At 40.7% G+C, this 17,044-nt stretch overlaps 1 protein-coding gene across 1 annotated transcript in view; it reads right to left on the bottom strand.

Annotated features, from left to right (window-relative positions):
* SV2C (synaptic vesicle glycoprotein 2C) overlaps positions 1-17,044 on the bottom strand; it is a 216,835-nt gene that overhangs the window by 102,838 nt on the left and 96,953 nt on the right. Inside the window, exon 3 of the mRNA XM_027039758.2 lies at positions 7,895-8,075. Within this exon, the coding sequence (XP_026895559.1) occupies positions 7,895-8,075 (181 nt within the window). The remainder of the gene's footprint in view (positions 1-7,894; positions 8,076-17,044) is intronic.

Below are 17,044 nucleotides of genomic sequence, written 5' to 3'. Positions count from 1 at the left end.
ATGGTCCTTCACCTCAATCTTCCATCTTCCATTTCCACTGGGAAATGGGGCATTAGGTGAGGACAGAATTCAGGAGGAAGTTTAATATGCACTGTAAAGTCACACGCTCCATACTGATAATACGCAGAGGGCGAAGTCTACCCGAGCTGACTCTGACAGCTTTTACTAAGATGGGTATTATGGGCTTGTAAAAAGAATACTGAATGGTGAAGTCTATACTGGGTATAGTCTGTACAATTACAAGAAAGTTGCATGAAAATATCCTTTTAATCCTCACTCAGAATCAACAAAAAATGAAAATCAACGACACTGAACTGCCAGGCAAACTGCACAGCAATTCAGAACCAATTCATTACGCTTTATTGAGTTGGACCCAGAAATAAACAATTAAAGCAGCAGTCCTGAAGAAGGACTTTGCAGTGACTTCCTTTTCATGAAAGCAAACAGACTACTACGGAGGCTTAGAGAAAAGAATACAGATCTAATGGTTTCTGAATGGGCTGGGTTCACACAGAAAATGAGATTGCTGCATCGATTAGAAAGCACCTGTTCATTACGAGTACTCAAGATGGAAACAGGAGAACACTTACTGGTAACCGAACCAGTCATCAAATCAAGAATGGGGATCTCCCATACCCAGGGCAGTGCTAAAGGATGTGTGGTTTGGGTACCTCTAGTTCTCCACTCTCCAAAGCTGCAGATTTAAACAAAAACTCATATTCTTTGATATGGGCAGTTGTTATTTTCTCAATATTATGTAAAGTATGGATAGAATAATTGGTAGAAAACTTGGCTATTTTAAAAAATATTGAGATGTAAATATCTAATTTGGATAAAAGATGTGTTTCTAAGAAAACAGCTTCAGTACAACTCTCTTAGCCCTTGTTTGCAATCAGGTTGCTACCCTAAGCCCTCGAACCTATAGCATCCACAGCAGCACAGATACTATGCCCGGGGGGGGGGGGAGGTGTAGCCGTAGATCAGGATTCTAATGCTGTCTTGAAAAACAAAATTAATCTAGTTCTGGAAAGAACTGGAAGAACGCATTCCAGGACCACCTAAACAGTGTCATGAATAAAGGCGGTGACGAACACTACGATGATCTGTAAGAAGTGACGACAAAACACGTGGACTTCTCCAGTCATGTGCTGTGTGCATCCAGTCATCCACTCCTCCACTCACCCTCTACCCGAGCTACCATTTTACCTGTCCTCCACCCCACCCCTCTAGCCAGACTCTGGGCGAAGCACATCATGGTTGCTGGAGGTACAGGTGTGAAGAACACAAGTCCCTGCCCTCAAGGAGCTGACAGAGTCTTTTCTAAAGAGCACATATGGGGGGGGGGGGCGCCTGGGTGGCTCAGTCGGTTAAGCGGCTGACTTCGGCTCAGGTCATGATCTCGCGGTCCGTGAGTTCGAGCCCCGCATCGGGCTCTGTGCTGACAGCTCAGAGCCTGGAGCCTGTTTCAGATTCTGTGTCCCTCTCTCTCTGACCCTCCCCTGTTCATGCTCTGTCTCTCCCTGTCTCAAAAATAAATAAACATTAAAAAAATTAAAAAAAAAAAGCACATATGGCTAATTTCTCACAATTATACATTGTAAGTCTGGAAGGTCTTTTGTTCTGTTACATCTTTCTTGGGATCAACAGAACCTTTGCCAAAGAGCAACTGGGAAATAAGTGTCCAGAAGGTCAACCTTTATGTTGGAAATTCTCATATAAGCCATTGTCTAAGATAGTGCCTTCCGAAAGAAGTATCATGTGAGCCACATATATAACTTTAAATTTTCTAGAAAAGATATTAAGACAAAGAGGAAAACAATCAGCTGAAGTTAGTTTTAATATATATTCATTTAACTCAACATACGTTCAAATATTATCATTTTAACATGTAATCCATATACAAATTATTAATGAGGTATTTGCACCCTTTTATATGTGCTAAGTCTTTGAAACCAGTGTTACGCATTTTGTATTTACAGCACATCTCAATCTGGCTGCATTTCAAGTGCTTGGTAGTTACATGCTGCCCGTTGGACAACACAGGCCTAAGAAAACAATGACTTACTGTTCACAATCCAGGTGTGTGATTACTTTTGGATCAAAAGTAATTTAATCTGTTGCCTCATCTTTCACAGTAGCACAGTTCTCCGTACTGATTCTCTGGGTCAGAAACCTTTCTGAATTGATTTGTTCAAAATGTTTATTTAGTGTCTATCATGTATTGGGCACTGTGTCATATGAAATCAGAGACACTTCTCATTGAATCCGAGACAGCACAGCCTGGTGGTATAAACGTGGATTCTGGAGCCAGACTGCCTGTGTACGACTACATAACTTGCTATGTGACCTTGGACGGTTATTTAACCTCTCTGTGCCTCAATTTCCCTATCTAGAAAATGGGTAGAATAAAGGGTATCTTCTTCATAGGGTCACCATGAGGTTTAAGGGAGTCAGTATTATAAGTGCTTAACATAGCATCTCTTGTAGGGCAAGCACATACAGGCATTTGATAAAACACATTTTAAGAGTTTTGCAAATTTTCAAATGAGTCTGCATTTTTCAAATATGAGAAGGAAATAAAATGTATCTTAAGAGAAAGACTACTTTAAGGGGAGAAACTTATACAGTTCAGAATGAGACTAAAACTCAGAAGACCTGAGGATCTAGTGAACATTTGGAAGCTGCTTAATCTATCTGTGCCACTAGCTTCTAATTAAAAAAAAAAAAGCATAATATTTTTGCATACCTACTTATTAAAAATGTTGTGGGAATAAATGAGATGCTCAGTATAAAACACTGAAGAATTCCAGTTAGTGGGGATCATTTCTACAAAGCGAAGGTATTCTGGTTCTAATGCAGTTAATAGAGGGATATTGAAAGTAGCTCTGAAGTATGCATTTGTGAGGCTCCGTTTGCAGAAGGAGTAATGGCTATTTGTTCATTCTGATACATGGACACACAGAAATTTCATTTTGATTCTGTTGCTGTTATATTTTCCTCCTGACCTTTATGCCAGGCCCTCGGTGAGAAGCTCCCAACTCTGACGTTGCCCAGCATTTGAAGCATTACAATTCCCATAATTAACAGTGACTGGAAACAAATAATTTAATTCTGGGGCAAATGAAAATGAATCAGTGGTGTCAACTCCATTTCCTCTCTTCCTAATTTCCTGTAACAAAAGAGGAGAGGGAAGCGTCTATTCCCTGGTGTGAGATTCATTTAGGAAAGTGAGAGACAGATGAGTAATTGGTGATGCCCTATTCCTCATTCTCACTGTTGTCTCCAGCTAGAAAATCATTCTTTGCACCGAATAAATATTTAAAGTCACACAAAATACAGCAGCTGGACATATTTATGTTTCTAACAAAATATACTCATGACTTGGTGTGGGAAATTAAGAGAAAAGCACATTTAAAGGCAATAAAACCACAAACTCAGGTAGACCTCAGGCTAAATGAAGTAATCCTTCCCAGTCTCCCTTATCTGCAGAGATAGGAATGTAACACAGTGCTGTCGATGCTTCAGCAATGAAATAAGACAGAGCAGCTGGCAACCAGTGGCATTTGCAATAAAATCAACATGAAGGTATCTTGACCTTGGATTCAGAATGCAGTTTACTTATGTACAGAGTTGCTAGTTCAAAAGGACTAAGTTGTAACTTCAGTCCTAGCTGTGTCTTCCTGGTTCCATCACTGAACCAAAATCTGCAAAATGAAGGCTCTGCCTATGACCCAGAAATTCTCTTCCTCCTCTGCAATCCCTAGTGTGTGGAACTGGTGGACAGGTGCTAGACCAATGTGGAGATTCTTTCAGTGACAATGTCTATTCCAATTATGCATTCTGGAACTGGGAAATGACCATAGGATGGATTCAGTGGGTACCGTGGGTCCTGCTTTGAGACGGACCTGAGCTACAGCTCCATGATCTCCCAAGCACCATAAGCCCCTACTCTGACTGGTGAGCCTCAGTGACAGTTTGGATCTCCTGGAATTAGTGTCACTTCAGAGCCAGTGCCTAGTAAGCCCCCTCCCCCCAAAGTCTGATTATCTCCTTTCCCCTCAGCAGTGTAACCCTGGCAAAAGGCCATAAGTCTCTTGGGGAAGGCTGAGTGAAAGATTAACAGTGCATAGTTTCAGTAGTATACTAATGTCCTGAAGAGACCGTCTCCCCTTTATTTGAGGCATTCTGGGTCTGTAAACTGGCTCAAGTCAGGGAATTCACTGATGGGCCATGACTCTCTCATGAGCCTCATGACTTTGATGATTCAAGTTAAGCTTTCATTCACTTGACCTAGAATTCTTCTGCTTATCCAGACCAACTAAGACTATAGCAAGCTTCCTATCTATTTCACTTCTGGCAACACCACAATCAAGTGGCCAATACAACAGGTCTAACCACCCGTGGGACTGGTGTCCTTTACAGGTAACGATGCCCACCTTGCCTTGAGCAGACAGACCCCATCCTCTTTGAATTTATAAGCTGGAGGAGGAGAGAAATTAACACACGAAAAGCAAATATTTGCAGGTTCTGTAGTGAGAGCCACTGGAAGGGCTGGTCTCAGGATGCCCTGGTCTTTCTGATGTCCTGAGCTCTAAGGGTTCTGGGAGGACTTCTGATAGCAGAAAAGATGGCATGAGCCATAGTCCTGGGAAACACACGGAGCATTGACAGGTCTGAGCATCAGAGACCCATGAAAGAAAAACACCAACCTTCTGAAACCTTATTTCCTTGGTCATCTAGTTTTACTCAGTTTAGAACTCAGATCAGATGGGGATGACGGGAGCTCTTAACTAAGTACAAACAACAAGATCTCTGGAGAAAGCAGAGCCTTGGCTGAACTGGCCCAGAGATTCAGAGAGTGAATCAGGGTGTCCAGATGGAACTTGAGAGATGCCGAGAAAAGCCCTCTATCACAGAGAGAGCGTCTCACATGTTGTGTGTAGGTGACATGGCTCATAAACTCAGCCAAGGAACAAAGATAACTTTCTTCATTTTCCTTAACAACTTCATTTCTCCAGTCCCCTCAGCAGCTGGATCCCACAAAACTCTGGGTGTTTTGCACCTGAACTTCCCCTTCAGCTCCCCGCCCCCCCCCACCCCAGCCTAGGGAATCTCCATCTCTTTTCACAAAAGAAGAATCAGGCTGGAAAGCCTGAATGACTCTCCTAAGGTCCCAGTAAAGGGCAAGGGTGTGGTGAACTTGGATTTCTGGACTCCCAGCGCTGTGCCAACTTGGCGAAGGCACAGTGCGTTAGCCTCTGGTATCACAATTTATGGAGCCTAGCTGAGTTAGCAATACACAGACTGTGCTTTGCCAGGTAGATTATGTTATTTAGAAGTCAGCAGCCCTGAACTGCTGGCTAAGGAATGATTTGTCTGCGACAGGGAAGAGGATGATATCCTGAATATATCCAGGCAGTGTCTGCTTCTGTACTGCCCTTGAATTAACTTCTAGGCAGTCCATTAGCCTGGAGTATTTTGCAACCACCATAATAGCCCTTTTCTCTGCAGTCAATTGGGTTGACCACGTCATAATCCAGAACTGGCAATTAAAACTGCTATAATGATGACCACAGTCGGGGACTTTTGAGTCCATGGATATCACTGCAATTTCCTGGATACGATTGTAAATGGAAAGGACTAGAAGGTTCAGAACTTAGGTGTTAGCCTTTTCGCGGAAGGCTTGTGGTATTACATCGGTAAGAAAAAGTAGAAAGGAGACTTAGCCTTTCCTGGTGGCAAGAATGCCTTATCCTATGGACCCCGAGAAGGTCCTTTAAACAAATAGCCCCAGACAACACCTGTTCTTCCTCAGGTACCCCGGCTCACTCAGCATTAGGTCTGCTGCAGCCCCTTGAATCCATGATCCAAATTACCTCCCCAGGTTGCCCTGTGTATCGCCAATATCATACAGAGCTCTGAGCACCAAGGGTCCCCTCTGCTGAGGAAAGGCCTTCTTGCTCTATCATTAAAAAGCAAATTATTGATTCTGATAATTTGTTTCTCAAGGAAAAAATATTCTTACACTTTCCCAAACTTTCCAATTTTCTTGGTTTATTGCAATGATCTACTGGAATGTCTTCACTCTAAGGAGAGCTCTTGAAATTTGGGCAAGTTAATCACATATTTGCAAAGTGCCCACTGTGTGCAGAGCATAGCATATGAAGGTCTATAAGAAGATGAAAGAGCACATTAGAAAAATCTGTGGATAACCCACCAATCTCAATATGCACACACATCTTGTGGCATAAACTGATGTAAAAGTCAAATATTTTGAATGAGTTATAAAAGTGATGCATTAGTCTACATGTGGAAATCTTTGAACTCTTGAAGTAACCAGTTATACAGTCTTTCCCTCTGATGCCTTATGTTTCTCTTTATTTTAGCTGTGATTTTAAAGCACTACTTTATGTAATTAAGGAAGACCTGATTTAGTTCTTTGATCTTCTCTTTTGGCAAAACTGTGTTTTCCTGTGTGGGTACCACTCTCATCAACAACCACAACTAATATGCTTCTTAAATTCATAACCCAGGACTGTCTCCTTTCCTTTATTCAGTTATTTACTTTTATTTTATGTTATTCCTATAGATTCATCTTGTGACAGATACCTCAGAAAGAACGTCTCTAGCGAAAATAAAGTTCTCAAACAGAAACTTTGTATTTTTACTATTATTTTCCTTGTTGAAGCAGAGTATCTTGGACTCTCCTAATTAAGCTGTTGGGTTTTCCTAAGCTGTGGATTCACTTAGGGTAGTAACAAGTGCTTCAAGCTCTTTAAAGAAAATGGCTCCACCATTGGCTATACAGCTGTCCCCCATTATCTGCAATTTCACTTTCCCCAGTTTCAGTTACTTGTGCTATCAGTTCCTCGTGGTCAACTGCAGTCCAGAAGCAGACAATCTTCCTTCTGACTCATCATCAGAAGGTCAATAGTAGCCTAACACTACATCACAATGGCTACATCATTCACCTCACCTCATCTCATCATGTGAGCATTTTATCATCTCACATCATCACAAGAAGAGGAGAGAGTACGGTACAATAGGATATTTTCAGAGAGTATATTCACATAACTTTCATTACAGTATATTGTTATAATTGTTCTATTTTTATTAGTATTGTTGTTAATCTCTTACTGTGCCTAATTGGTAAGTTAAACTTTACCATATATATATATATATACACATATACATATATACACACACACACATATATATATATATATATACACATACACATACACATACATACATACATACATAAAAAAATAACCTAGCTCATACAGGGTTCAGTACTATCGGCAGTTTCAGGCATCACCTGGGGATTTTGGAATGTATCCCCCATGGAGAAGGGGGAGCTATGGTACTATGCCATTGCACTTGGCTAACAACACAACTTCTGTTAATTCAGTAAAAATCAGGAACTTATAAAAAGAATGTATTACATCTCAAGAAGTAAGGCTTCCTACCAAGTTAAATACGTTGTTAGCATAGATCAATAAAATAACATTTGCTTGAGACACACTCATACTGGATTTAAGAGCAAGCCTGAATGGTTTGAACCTTTAACTAGCTCATAATAGGTAGGACCTTAGCTATTTCTTGCTTAAATTAAATTTTCAGAAGAAAAAGCACTTATGAATGCATTCTGACACAGATTCCACTTAAAGTAAAACCATTTCCTGGAAGTAAAATACTAAAAGAATCAGCCACTAGAACATAGATGTATTCTCTCGTCTCTCCTGTACTTACGGGTCGATAATTATATTTCTAAGAACCAATACTGCAGTTCTTAAGAGATAATTTTTCAGTAATGAGGTCCTCTAGAGTGGAAAACATACACAATTATGAAGAATAAACATATTGCTATAAAATATGAAAGAAAAAACCTTACCCGAATCCAGAAAGTAAGCGACAGAAGAGAAAAAATCCATAACCTTGGACAAAGGATGAAAGGAAGGCAAAAAATCCGTTGATAGACATGCAGATCAAAAGAGACTGCTTCCTCCCCACTTTGTCTGCCAGTCCTCCCCAGAAGAAAGCCCCTGCCATCATCCCGAGGTACACTATGCTGCCTGCAACACACAGAAAACAAAGAAACATGTCAGAGATTGGGAGCAAATGACACATGTAAGAGCAAATGAACAAGAGACAAAATACATTTCAGCATTTGTATGGGAAAAATTTCCTTTAAAAAATATATCCTTCACGGGTGCCTGGGTGGGTCAGTCAGTTAAGTGCCTAACTCCTGATTTTGGCTCAGGTCATGATCTCATTGTTCATGGGATTGAGCCCTGTGTCAGGTTCCTCACTGACAGTGCAGAGCCTGCTTGGGATTCTCTCTCATTCTCTCTCTCTCTCTCTCTCTCTCTCTCTGCCCCTCCCCTCCTTGCTCTCTATCTCTCTCTCTCAAAATATATATATATATATATATATATATATATATATATATATATATCCTTCAGGATACACAAATCATCTTTCAAGTTGGAAAGTAAGCTCTCTGTGGGCTACCTTTAGCTGTCATGATCAATGACAAAGGCAAAAGACAAAACTGCAATGTTCTCACCAACCTCGTGATAACGGGTACATAGTGCACAGGCACAAGGAGGCTCCGCCCAGAACAATCCTGGAGTTTGACTCTCAGGCATGTCACCTTTGGTCCAAATGCCCAGCTTAGCACCATGACAAGGTCAAGATGGGAGACTGAGTCAAGGGGTCCCTGATCAAATGGGTCCCTCAGCCTGCTTCAAATCTCTGCCTTTAGCAGATGAATGGACCAAGGCCAGACTCTTATGGACTCTCTAGAGGATTCCATGTGTCTTTCTCTCTGATTTCCCCTGAACATCCTGGCCCTTCCTGGGGAAGGTAGGTTTAGAGATTATAAGAATTAATCTTAAAATAGTCTCAAACTTTGCTCATAAGAGAAAATATTCTCTTGGATCGGAAGCTTAAGGAGTCTAAGGAGAAGAAAAACAACTGTTGTAGTTTGGGAACTGTTAAACTTATTATGGTTGGCTTTACTTCCATAGTGGAAACAGATGCAAAATCAAGAGTTATATCGATGTCCCTCTTGGTGTCATTGTGAATACACACGTGAATTTTCTAATTCACTTGCTTCTTCTAAAAAACCAGGTCCCCAGAAGCCCTGTCCTGAATCTTTCTCAGGATGAAATAATATGAGGTATGGAAAAGTTACTTCAGGGAAGTTTCTAAAAGGGTGTGCCAATGTCTAGGGGGAAACGACATAGTTAATAAATGAAAGTCTGTTCTATCTGGATGTGGCATTTAAAAAGCTGCTACAGGGGCGCCTGGGTGGCTCAGTCGGTTAAGTGGCCGACTTCGGCTCAGGTCATGATCTCACAGACTGTGAGTTCGAGCCCCACGTCGGGCTCTGTGCTGACAGCTCAGAGCCTGGAGCCGGTTTCGGATTCTGTGTCTCCCTCTTTCTGACCCTCCCTCGTTCATGCTCTGTCTCTCTCTGTCTCAAAAATAAATAAACGTTAAAAAAATTTAAAAAAAAAATAAAAAGCTGCTACAACATCTCACAACCATTTCTGCTTTTCCCCCACTTCACCAAACCACCCCTTGAACAGTTCTTTTTCAAAGGCACATTCAAGATACTCAGCAGCATTAAAGTAACAAGTTAAAAAAACACAATTTATTGCTTCAGATTAGTTTGGGAAATATCCTATTTAAAAACTCACCCTGAATTCATTTGCTTAATACACAGCTAATGGATCAATATGAGACCCAGAAGGAGAACATCTGGTAAAGGCTGATGACCTTGACATCAATGACCTATGGATGCTGCTTTGCAGATAGCTGAGTATGAGCAGCTACAATGGATGGCAAATTTTGGAACAAATGTGCAGGAAGACAAAACAAAAGCCATTTTCATTTAGACGGGGATACTGCAAATGGGTGAGTGGTCATCCTCTGCCTTGGTGGGAATGACATGTTTTTCCCTTTACTACGGGGCTAACGATACAGAGGTCATCCTTCTCAAAAAAAAAAAAAAAAGATACTCAAATCACGAAGCCCAGTGCATGGTCACCAGAGAGTTTAAACACTGTATCAGCACAAGGCAAAGGAATTCCCAAAGGAGACAGATTCACCTAGGGAAATGCATATGAAGCAATCTCTTATTTATAGCATAAGAGGCTCAAGTTGGCTACTCATGCCTCTCAGAAGAATAATCAGTAGCAAAGCTTTTCATAATACCTGTTTCTTTAAAAATGCCTACAGACCAGAAGGTGAGCTCCCATAGATCAGGAGGGGCCTATGGCTGCTGCAGCCTAAAGATGTGGCAGTCTTTCTTGTAGTCCCAGCCCCAAAGACAAACACTGGTCACCAGCAATTGCTGAACCCTTACCAGCTCTAAGTGCATGAATTAATGTATTTACTCCTCACAACAATCCTTTGAGGTTAATACTGCGGAACCCAGTCACTGGCACAGAGAAGTTAATGATTTGAACATCGAAAAGTTAGTGGTGACTACGTCCCAGCCCATCAGCAGTTCTTTGTGTAATGTTGTTAACGACTCCTTTAACAATCCTGGCTGCCCTCCTGTGAAAACATCACAGTTTGTCCAGGCCCCTCTGTGGGGGTACCATCTAGAACTGAAAGCACTATTTCACATGTCTCTGAGGTGTCTTCTCCTTAACTCACAGAATTAGAGTTAAGTCCAGGGTAGCAGAGTATGATAGACAGGAGCGAGGGGCAAATGCTGCCTCATTCTTCCCAAGCATATGACAAGGGGTGCACCCTTGTTCTCTGACATTCCAAATGGGCATGTCCCCAGCCATTGATGGGAGGTAAGGGGGTCAATGCTGAAAATAGCTCAGTGGTGCCAAGGAAAAATGAAAATCTAGTGTTCTTGCTAAAAATGACATGCAGTGTTTCAGAGGAGGGCAACTCCCTCCATTGTCTGGTTGTAGGAGGCATGATGCTCCTGCTGGACTGGGCTCTATATCCTAGCATGCTCCTTATTCTTAAGTCGGTCACCTGTTGCCTCATCTTCACTAAGCCAGACCACAGATTTATGAAGTCATGATTCCAGCACTTTAAGGACTCATAACTCGTTGCTAGATTTTCCCACCTGGCAGTAGTATGAGAACACGGCCCCACCATGGGAGCTTCTTAAAGCTCAGGTACAGTAAAGGCTGCATGAGCTGGGCTTGCCCTTGACTTCCGGAATGGAGACAGCTCAGTGATTTGACAAGGGGCAGAACACCCTCATTTATCGTTAGCACTGTGTACTTAAGCAACCCCAAAATAATACTCATTAGAGATTTTAATATATAAAAGAGTAAAATAAAAATGGCCCATCCTTCAATTCCTCTTTCCTTATTTATAAAAATATATAATATATATACTATTGATATTTTGTATTATAAAATATATTTATATTTTATATAATATATTTACATAATAATATATTTATATAATAATTTAAATATATTTTATATAATATAATTTTATGCAATTTTAAAATAAAATATATATTTTAAATAATAAATTATATTTTATATAATAAAATATAATATATTTTTTATTTTATATAACATATTGTATATAATATATATTTTATATACTATATTATATTATTTCATATTACATATATTTTCTATATTATTTTATATAATATATTATATATTGTATATTCTCTCCTGCTCTTGACCTTCTTCCCAGAGGTAACTATTATCAATTTTTCTTCTTCCAGAAAGTTTATACCTATAAATATAGAAAAATGGATAGCCTTCAGGAACATTTTTTTGTTCCTGCATAATATTTATCTTTTCTCTTGTGTTTGGGATTTCCAAACTTAGCAAACCAGAAATAAATCTCTGTCAGAAATTTAATAACTATACTTCAAGATACATTTAATATATTTCAGAAAAGCACCCACTATAACTACTAGGGGAAAATCAAACAGTTATTTTTCTGTCTTGTATTTTTTCTATGCCTAAAATAAATATGCCTCAATCTCCTTAAAAGAGAGAATATTAAATTCAATTTTAAGGAACTTATTGAGCGCCCACTATGCCTGATTTTTCCTGAAGTGCTAGAAATATAAGGATTTATAAGTCCTGATCCCTGAACTTACAAAAGAAAAACTTAGCAAACCTTTATCTGATGCCTACTTGGAGCCAGGCAAAGAGGCAGACAGTTACACACCCAGTATTTTACACAACCGTCCCAACCACCCCATCTGATCGTGGCCACTGATGAGTGGAGCATCCAGGCCAAAACCTTCCATGGCTTCCTGGGGACATATGACCAGGACAAAACAGTGCTGAAGTGCACCCTCAGGGACCTGAGTTCCAAGTCGCTGAACTCTTTCTATTCCATCCAGATGGCTTAAGGAGCTCATAATTTAGTGAGGGAGACATCAGGCACATAACAGAATGAACCCAACCATGAAGTGTGTGCTCCAGTGGAGGCGTAACTGGGGCAGGGAGACGAGAGGTGGCTACTAATTCTGACTGTGGCATCTGGGAAGAGTTCATTGAGAACAGAATATTTGGGAGGATTCTGAAGGATAAGAAAGATTTCAAGATGGCATTAAATTCCTCCACAACTGATAGGTTGAGCAAAATGAAATGTAGTGTCAGGTTGTATCTTCACTTCTATTTTGGCTAAAAATATGTTTCACATCTAGGGGCGCCTGGGTGGCTCAGTCTGTTAAGGTTCCGACTTCAGCTCAGCTCATGATCTCACGGCTGGTGAGTTTGGGCCCCGCATGGGGCTCTGTGCTGACAGCTTGGAGCCTGGAGCCTGGAGCCTACTTGGGATTCTGTGTGTGTGTGTGTGTGTGTGTGTGTGTGTGTGTGTGTGTGTGTCTCTGCCCCTCCCCCGCTTACACTGTGTGTGTGTCTCTCTCTCTCTGCCCCTCCCCTGCTTACACTGTGTGTGTGTCTCTCTCTCAAAAATACATAAACGTTTAAAATATTAAAGAAAGAAAATGTTTCAGATCTAAAGATAACAGTCTTTTGATCATATGCTGAATATTATTGGTAATTAGACTGTCCCTCTGGGTATGCCATGGACAGGATTCAGCCTCTCCAGTAGCTTATTGGAGACAAACAACACAATTAGAGGATTTATTTGTGGATTTTATGACCTAATTATAAGACAAACCTTTGAATGTTAGCAAGGGCACGAAGTGAATAAAACTGGAAACACTCTGAGATTGTCAGAATCCAAATTGTATTTCCTGGCTTGTTTTCATATTTCTATTTTGTCTTCCCTGTATGATGATGAGGATTCTCTGAAAACGCAGAGCAGGGATATGCTTTTGACACAAACCAGCCTCCTGCTCTCCACACTTCATGATGCTGCTAATGGCCAGAGTTCAGAGGTCCCTTATCTTACGGACGGGAAAACTGACGCCGTGAGAAGCCAGTACCTGAAATCAAATCTTCTAGATCCTTGCTCCTCAGAGTATGACCTCTGAACCAACAGAACCGGCACCCTGGAGGCACATGCTAGAAATGCGGACTCTTAAGGCTCCATTCCACCCCTACAGAAGTCAGAAGCTACATCTGAACACGATTCCCACAGATCTGTGCACACTTAAGAATCTGAAAGCACTTTTAGGCTGGTGTGCTTTCCATTAAAACACTTAACCTTTCTAACATTTTTTTTTTTTTTACTTAAAGTTTGTATTCGTGTAATACATATTTGACAGGAGGAGATGCGGGCTATCGCATATTTTAATTCCAAACACAGAACAAGCAAGATCTCCCTACACAAGCTGCAGATGTGTCAAGGGCAAGGAGAAACCTTGTGCCTACCCTAGGACCTGCCTGCCCAGGACTAGCTAGAGGCAGAACTCCAATGTGAGAGGCCAGGCTGTGACTCTCAGATCCTTTCAGGAATTGAATGAAGATTCTAGTTCAGCTGGGCTTCCAGGAGGCTCAACCTGACCTGAGGCTCACTCTACTCTTACCACAGCTCAGGCTCAGTGCACCCGGCCCAGCCTCTCATTCTTTCAGAAGACCAAAAGAGGCCTCAGGCATGACTTCCTCACTAAAGCATTTTCTAACATGGGGGCTGATTCCATTTATTTAATCATACCCTCATTTCCCCTGATGAATATCACATTTCTATTTTTGTCTCTTTTCTAATAAGCTGCTTTTGATTCTTTATGACAATACCTAAGGGCCACATCTTCTCCCCCAGCACCATTTTAAACCACATTTAAACTAAGCAGAACAATTTTAAGAAATGTATATAGTAGTTTTTCTCATAGAAATGTTTAACCAGGTTTTTAAACGTTTTAAGCACTTCAGTTATCCAGGGCTAATGCATTACTCTGTAATTCATTGCAGCATTTATTTACAAATTGGATTTCTGCAAAAATCATTCTGTGGCAGTATTCTGAATTCAATGATAAATAATCTCCATGAGGCAATGATCACATTCACCTTTTAAAAGGGAATTTTCTTAAGCTAAAACAAATTTTCAAGTCAAAGAAAAATAAAAATAGGCCTAATTTGAAAAGATATACAGACCCCTTATGTTTATTGCAGCACTATTTACAATAACCAAGATATGGAAGCCACGGAGGTGTCCGTTGATACATGAATAGATAAGGAAGATGTCACACACACACACACACACACACACACACACACACACAGGAATATTATGCAGCCATAGAAAGATAAGATTGTGCCATTTGTGACAACGTGGATGGAACTAGAGGGTATAATTCTAAGTGAAATAAATCAGACAGAGAAAGACAAATCCTGTATGATTTCACTCATATGTGGAATACAAAACAAAACAAAACAAAACAAAAAGAAAACAGAAACAGATCCATAAATACAGAGAATAAAGTGGTGATCGCCAGAGGACAGGGAGGTGACTGGATAGGCAAAATGGGTGTAGAGAAGTCAAAGATACAGGCTTCCAGTTATGGAATGAATAAATCCTGGGGATGAAAGGTACAGCAGAGGAAGTATAGTCAGGGTATTGTATTAGTGTTGTATAGTGATGTATGGTAGCTAAACCTGTGGTGAACATAGCACAAGATAAAGAACCGTCAGATCGCCAAGTCGTGCACCTGAAACAAATGTAACATCGTATGTCAACTACACTTCAACTAAAAACAAAGATGGCTATGCTGCAAGAGAAGTTGGACTTGGGCCATAGCCACACCCCTGTGATAGGATCTATAGTGATATATGTGAAAAAGCCAGACTTCAGACTGTTGTTATGTGAATACACATGCAGATAAGTGCTGCTTTTTCTAAAGGCTATGATCAAATTTTAGAATCGTTGTGTTCTTTTTGCCTGCCACTCTTGGATTGGATATAGTACTGGACATAAACTTAGCCTTTGGCAGATACACTAACTTTTTCATGCAGGAGTCTATCTCCACAAGGTATCACTTATCAGAGGACCTTGTTCATACAGCAGTATTTGGCCTAATATTTCTTTTTTCTTTTTAAAATTTTTGTTTAATGTTTATTTATTTGGGGGAGACAGAGACAGAGTGGGGGAGGGGCAGAGAGCTGGAGACACAGAATCTGAAGCAGCCTCCAGGTTCTGAGCCAGTCAGCACAGAGCCCGATGTGGGACTTGAACCCATGAAGCACAGGATCATGACCTGGGCTGAAGTCGGACACTCAACCGACTGAGCCACCCAGGCACCCCTTGGTCTAATATTTCTTACACTGAGAAATCTTTACATCCTGTCTGGCTAGGGGAAGTTAAGGGGAAGGGTCTGCGGCCTGTACAACTGAAAGGTGTACTCAAGATGAGGAGACATACGAACCTTCTCTATTCTGGCAAGGTGAACAATCCTTTGGGACTTTGAGCATGATTCCTTTTTGTGTAAGGTCCTGAAATGCTAATAGTACTATTGGTGTGAAGTAAAGAGAGAACAGAAGAGAAGGGAATGGTTATGGAAAAGAGACAAGAGGAGGAAAAAGGGGGGCTCGGGATGGTGTAGAAAAGGCAATTACAGCTTTTGGCCTCCCTTAGCTTGAGTTCTGAAAAGACACCACCTGAAACAGTACTGGAAGAGTTATCTAATTTTTATGTCTGAAAGACTTGTTGTATTTATTTATTCATTTGCATTTTGAAATGATTTGAATAAATAAATAATAAACTGAGTAGATTCAAATCAATTAATTTAAATAATTAATAAATAATTAATAGCCTTCTCTTAACCAACCTCTCACTTTTTCTAATTACTGTTTTTAGTAGCCACAGGTAAGGGCCATTATGTGTCCAAATGCATCTGTGGACTTTCACAAAATCAAATGCAAGTATGGAAAGTGAAAATATCCAAGGCATATGTACAGATGAAAAAGAAGAACCCTTCTAATTTGCAATGGAGAGCATCTGCAACAAAAGTCGGCTCACCTTTGCTGGAAAGAACTGTAAATATCAGAGGCAGTCTACAGCACATTTCTGACTTACCTTTGGGAAGTCTGACATTTAAGTCCTGTGGTGTAGGCAGAGACCGATGCAGCCAGCTGCTTGCACACGCAGGGAACACTGCATCAAATAGCATCACTACTTGTTACCTAAGTCTACCTGGGAACTGAACAGATTCCAAAGGCCCAAAGACACTCTCATTGAATCCAGAGAACCAAATGCAGGAGGAGAGACCTTATGAGGAAGCCCAGTCTTCTCTAACACCCTTCCCCAAATGGCTAGTATCTAGCATGCCCACTGTATAGAGGAAGAGATATTCAAATATATTTTACATATATAGCTCTGGAGGCCCCAAAAGGGCTATTTCAGCCCCCTTGCTGTTCAAAGCATTAAAGACACAAGTCTTGGGAATGAAGAACATTACAGAGAGTCATTTTGTGGTATGCCATGAGATCACCTATTGGTTCCATACCAATAGGACCTCTCTCTCTGCAAACTTCCCCTACTCCAGGCCTGTGCTAGGGGAGAGAAGTGGTAACTGAACACTTGTTTCAAAAATCCCAATCAATGAGTCAACAATGAGCAGGTGGTCATTAATTCACAGCTCTTAGGTGAGCTCCTGCTGTAAGTCAGGCATCCTTTGAGCTGT

The sequence above is a fragment of the Acinonyx jubatus genome, chromosome A1, assembly GCF_027475565.1.
Source record: "Acinonyx jubatus isolate Ajub_Pintada_27869175 chromosome A1, VMU_Ajub_asm_v1.0, whole genome shotgun sequence".
Lineage (NCBI taxonomy): Eukaryota > Metazoa > Chordata > Mammalia > Carnivora > Felidae > Acinonyx > Acinonyx jubatus.
Note: the sequence above shows the minus strand (reverse complement) of the source record. Positions and strands in the feature narration are given on the sequence as shown.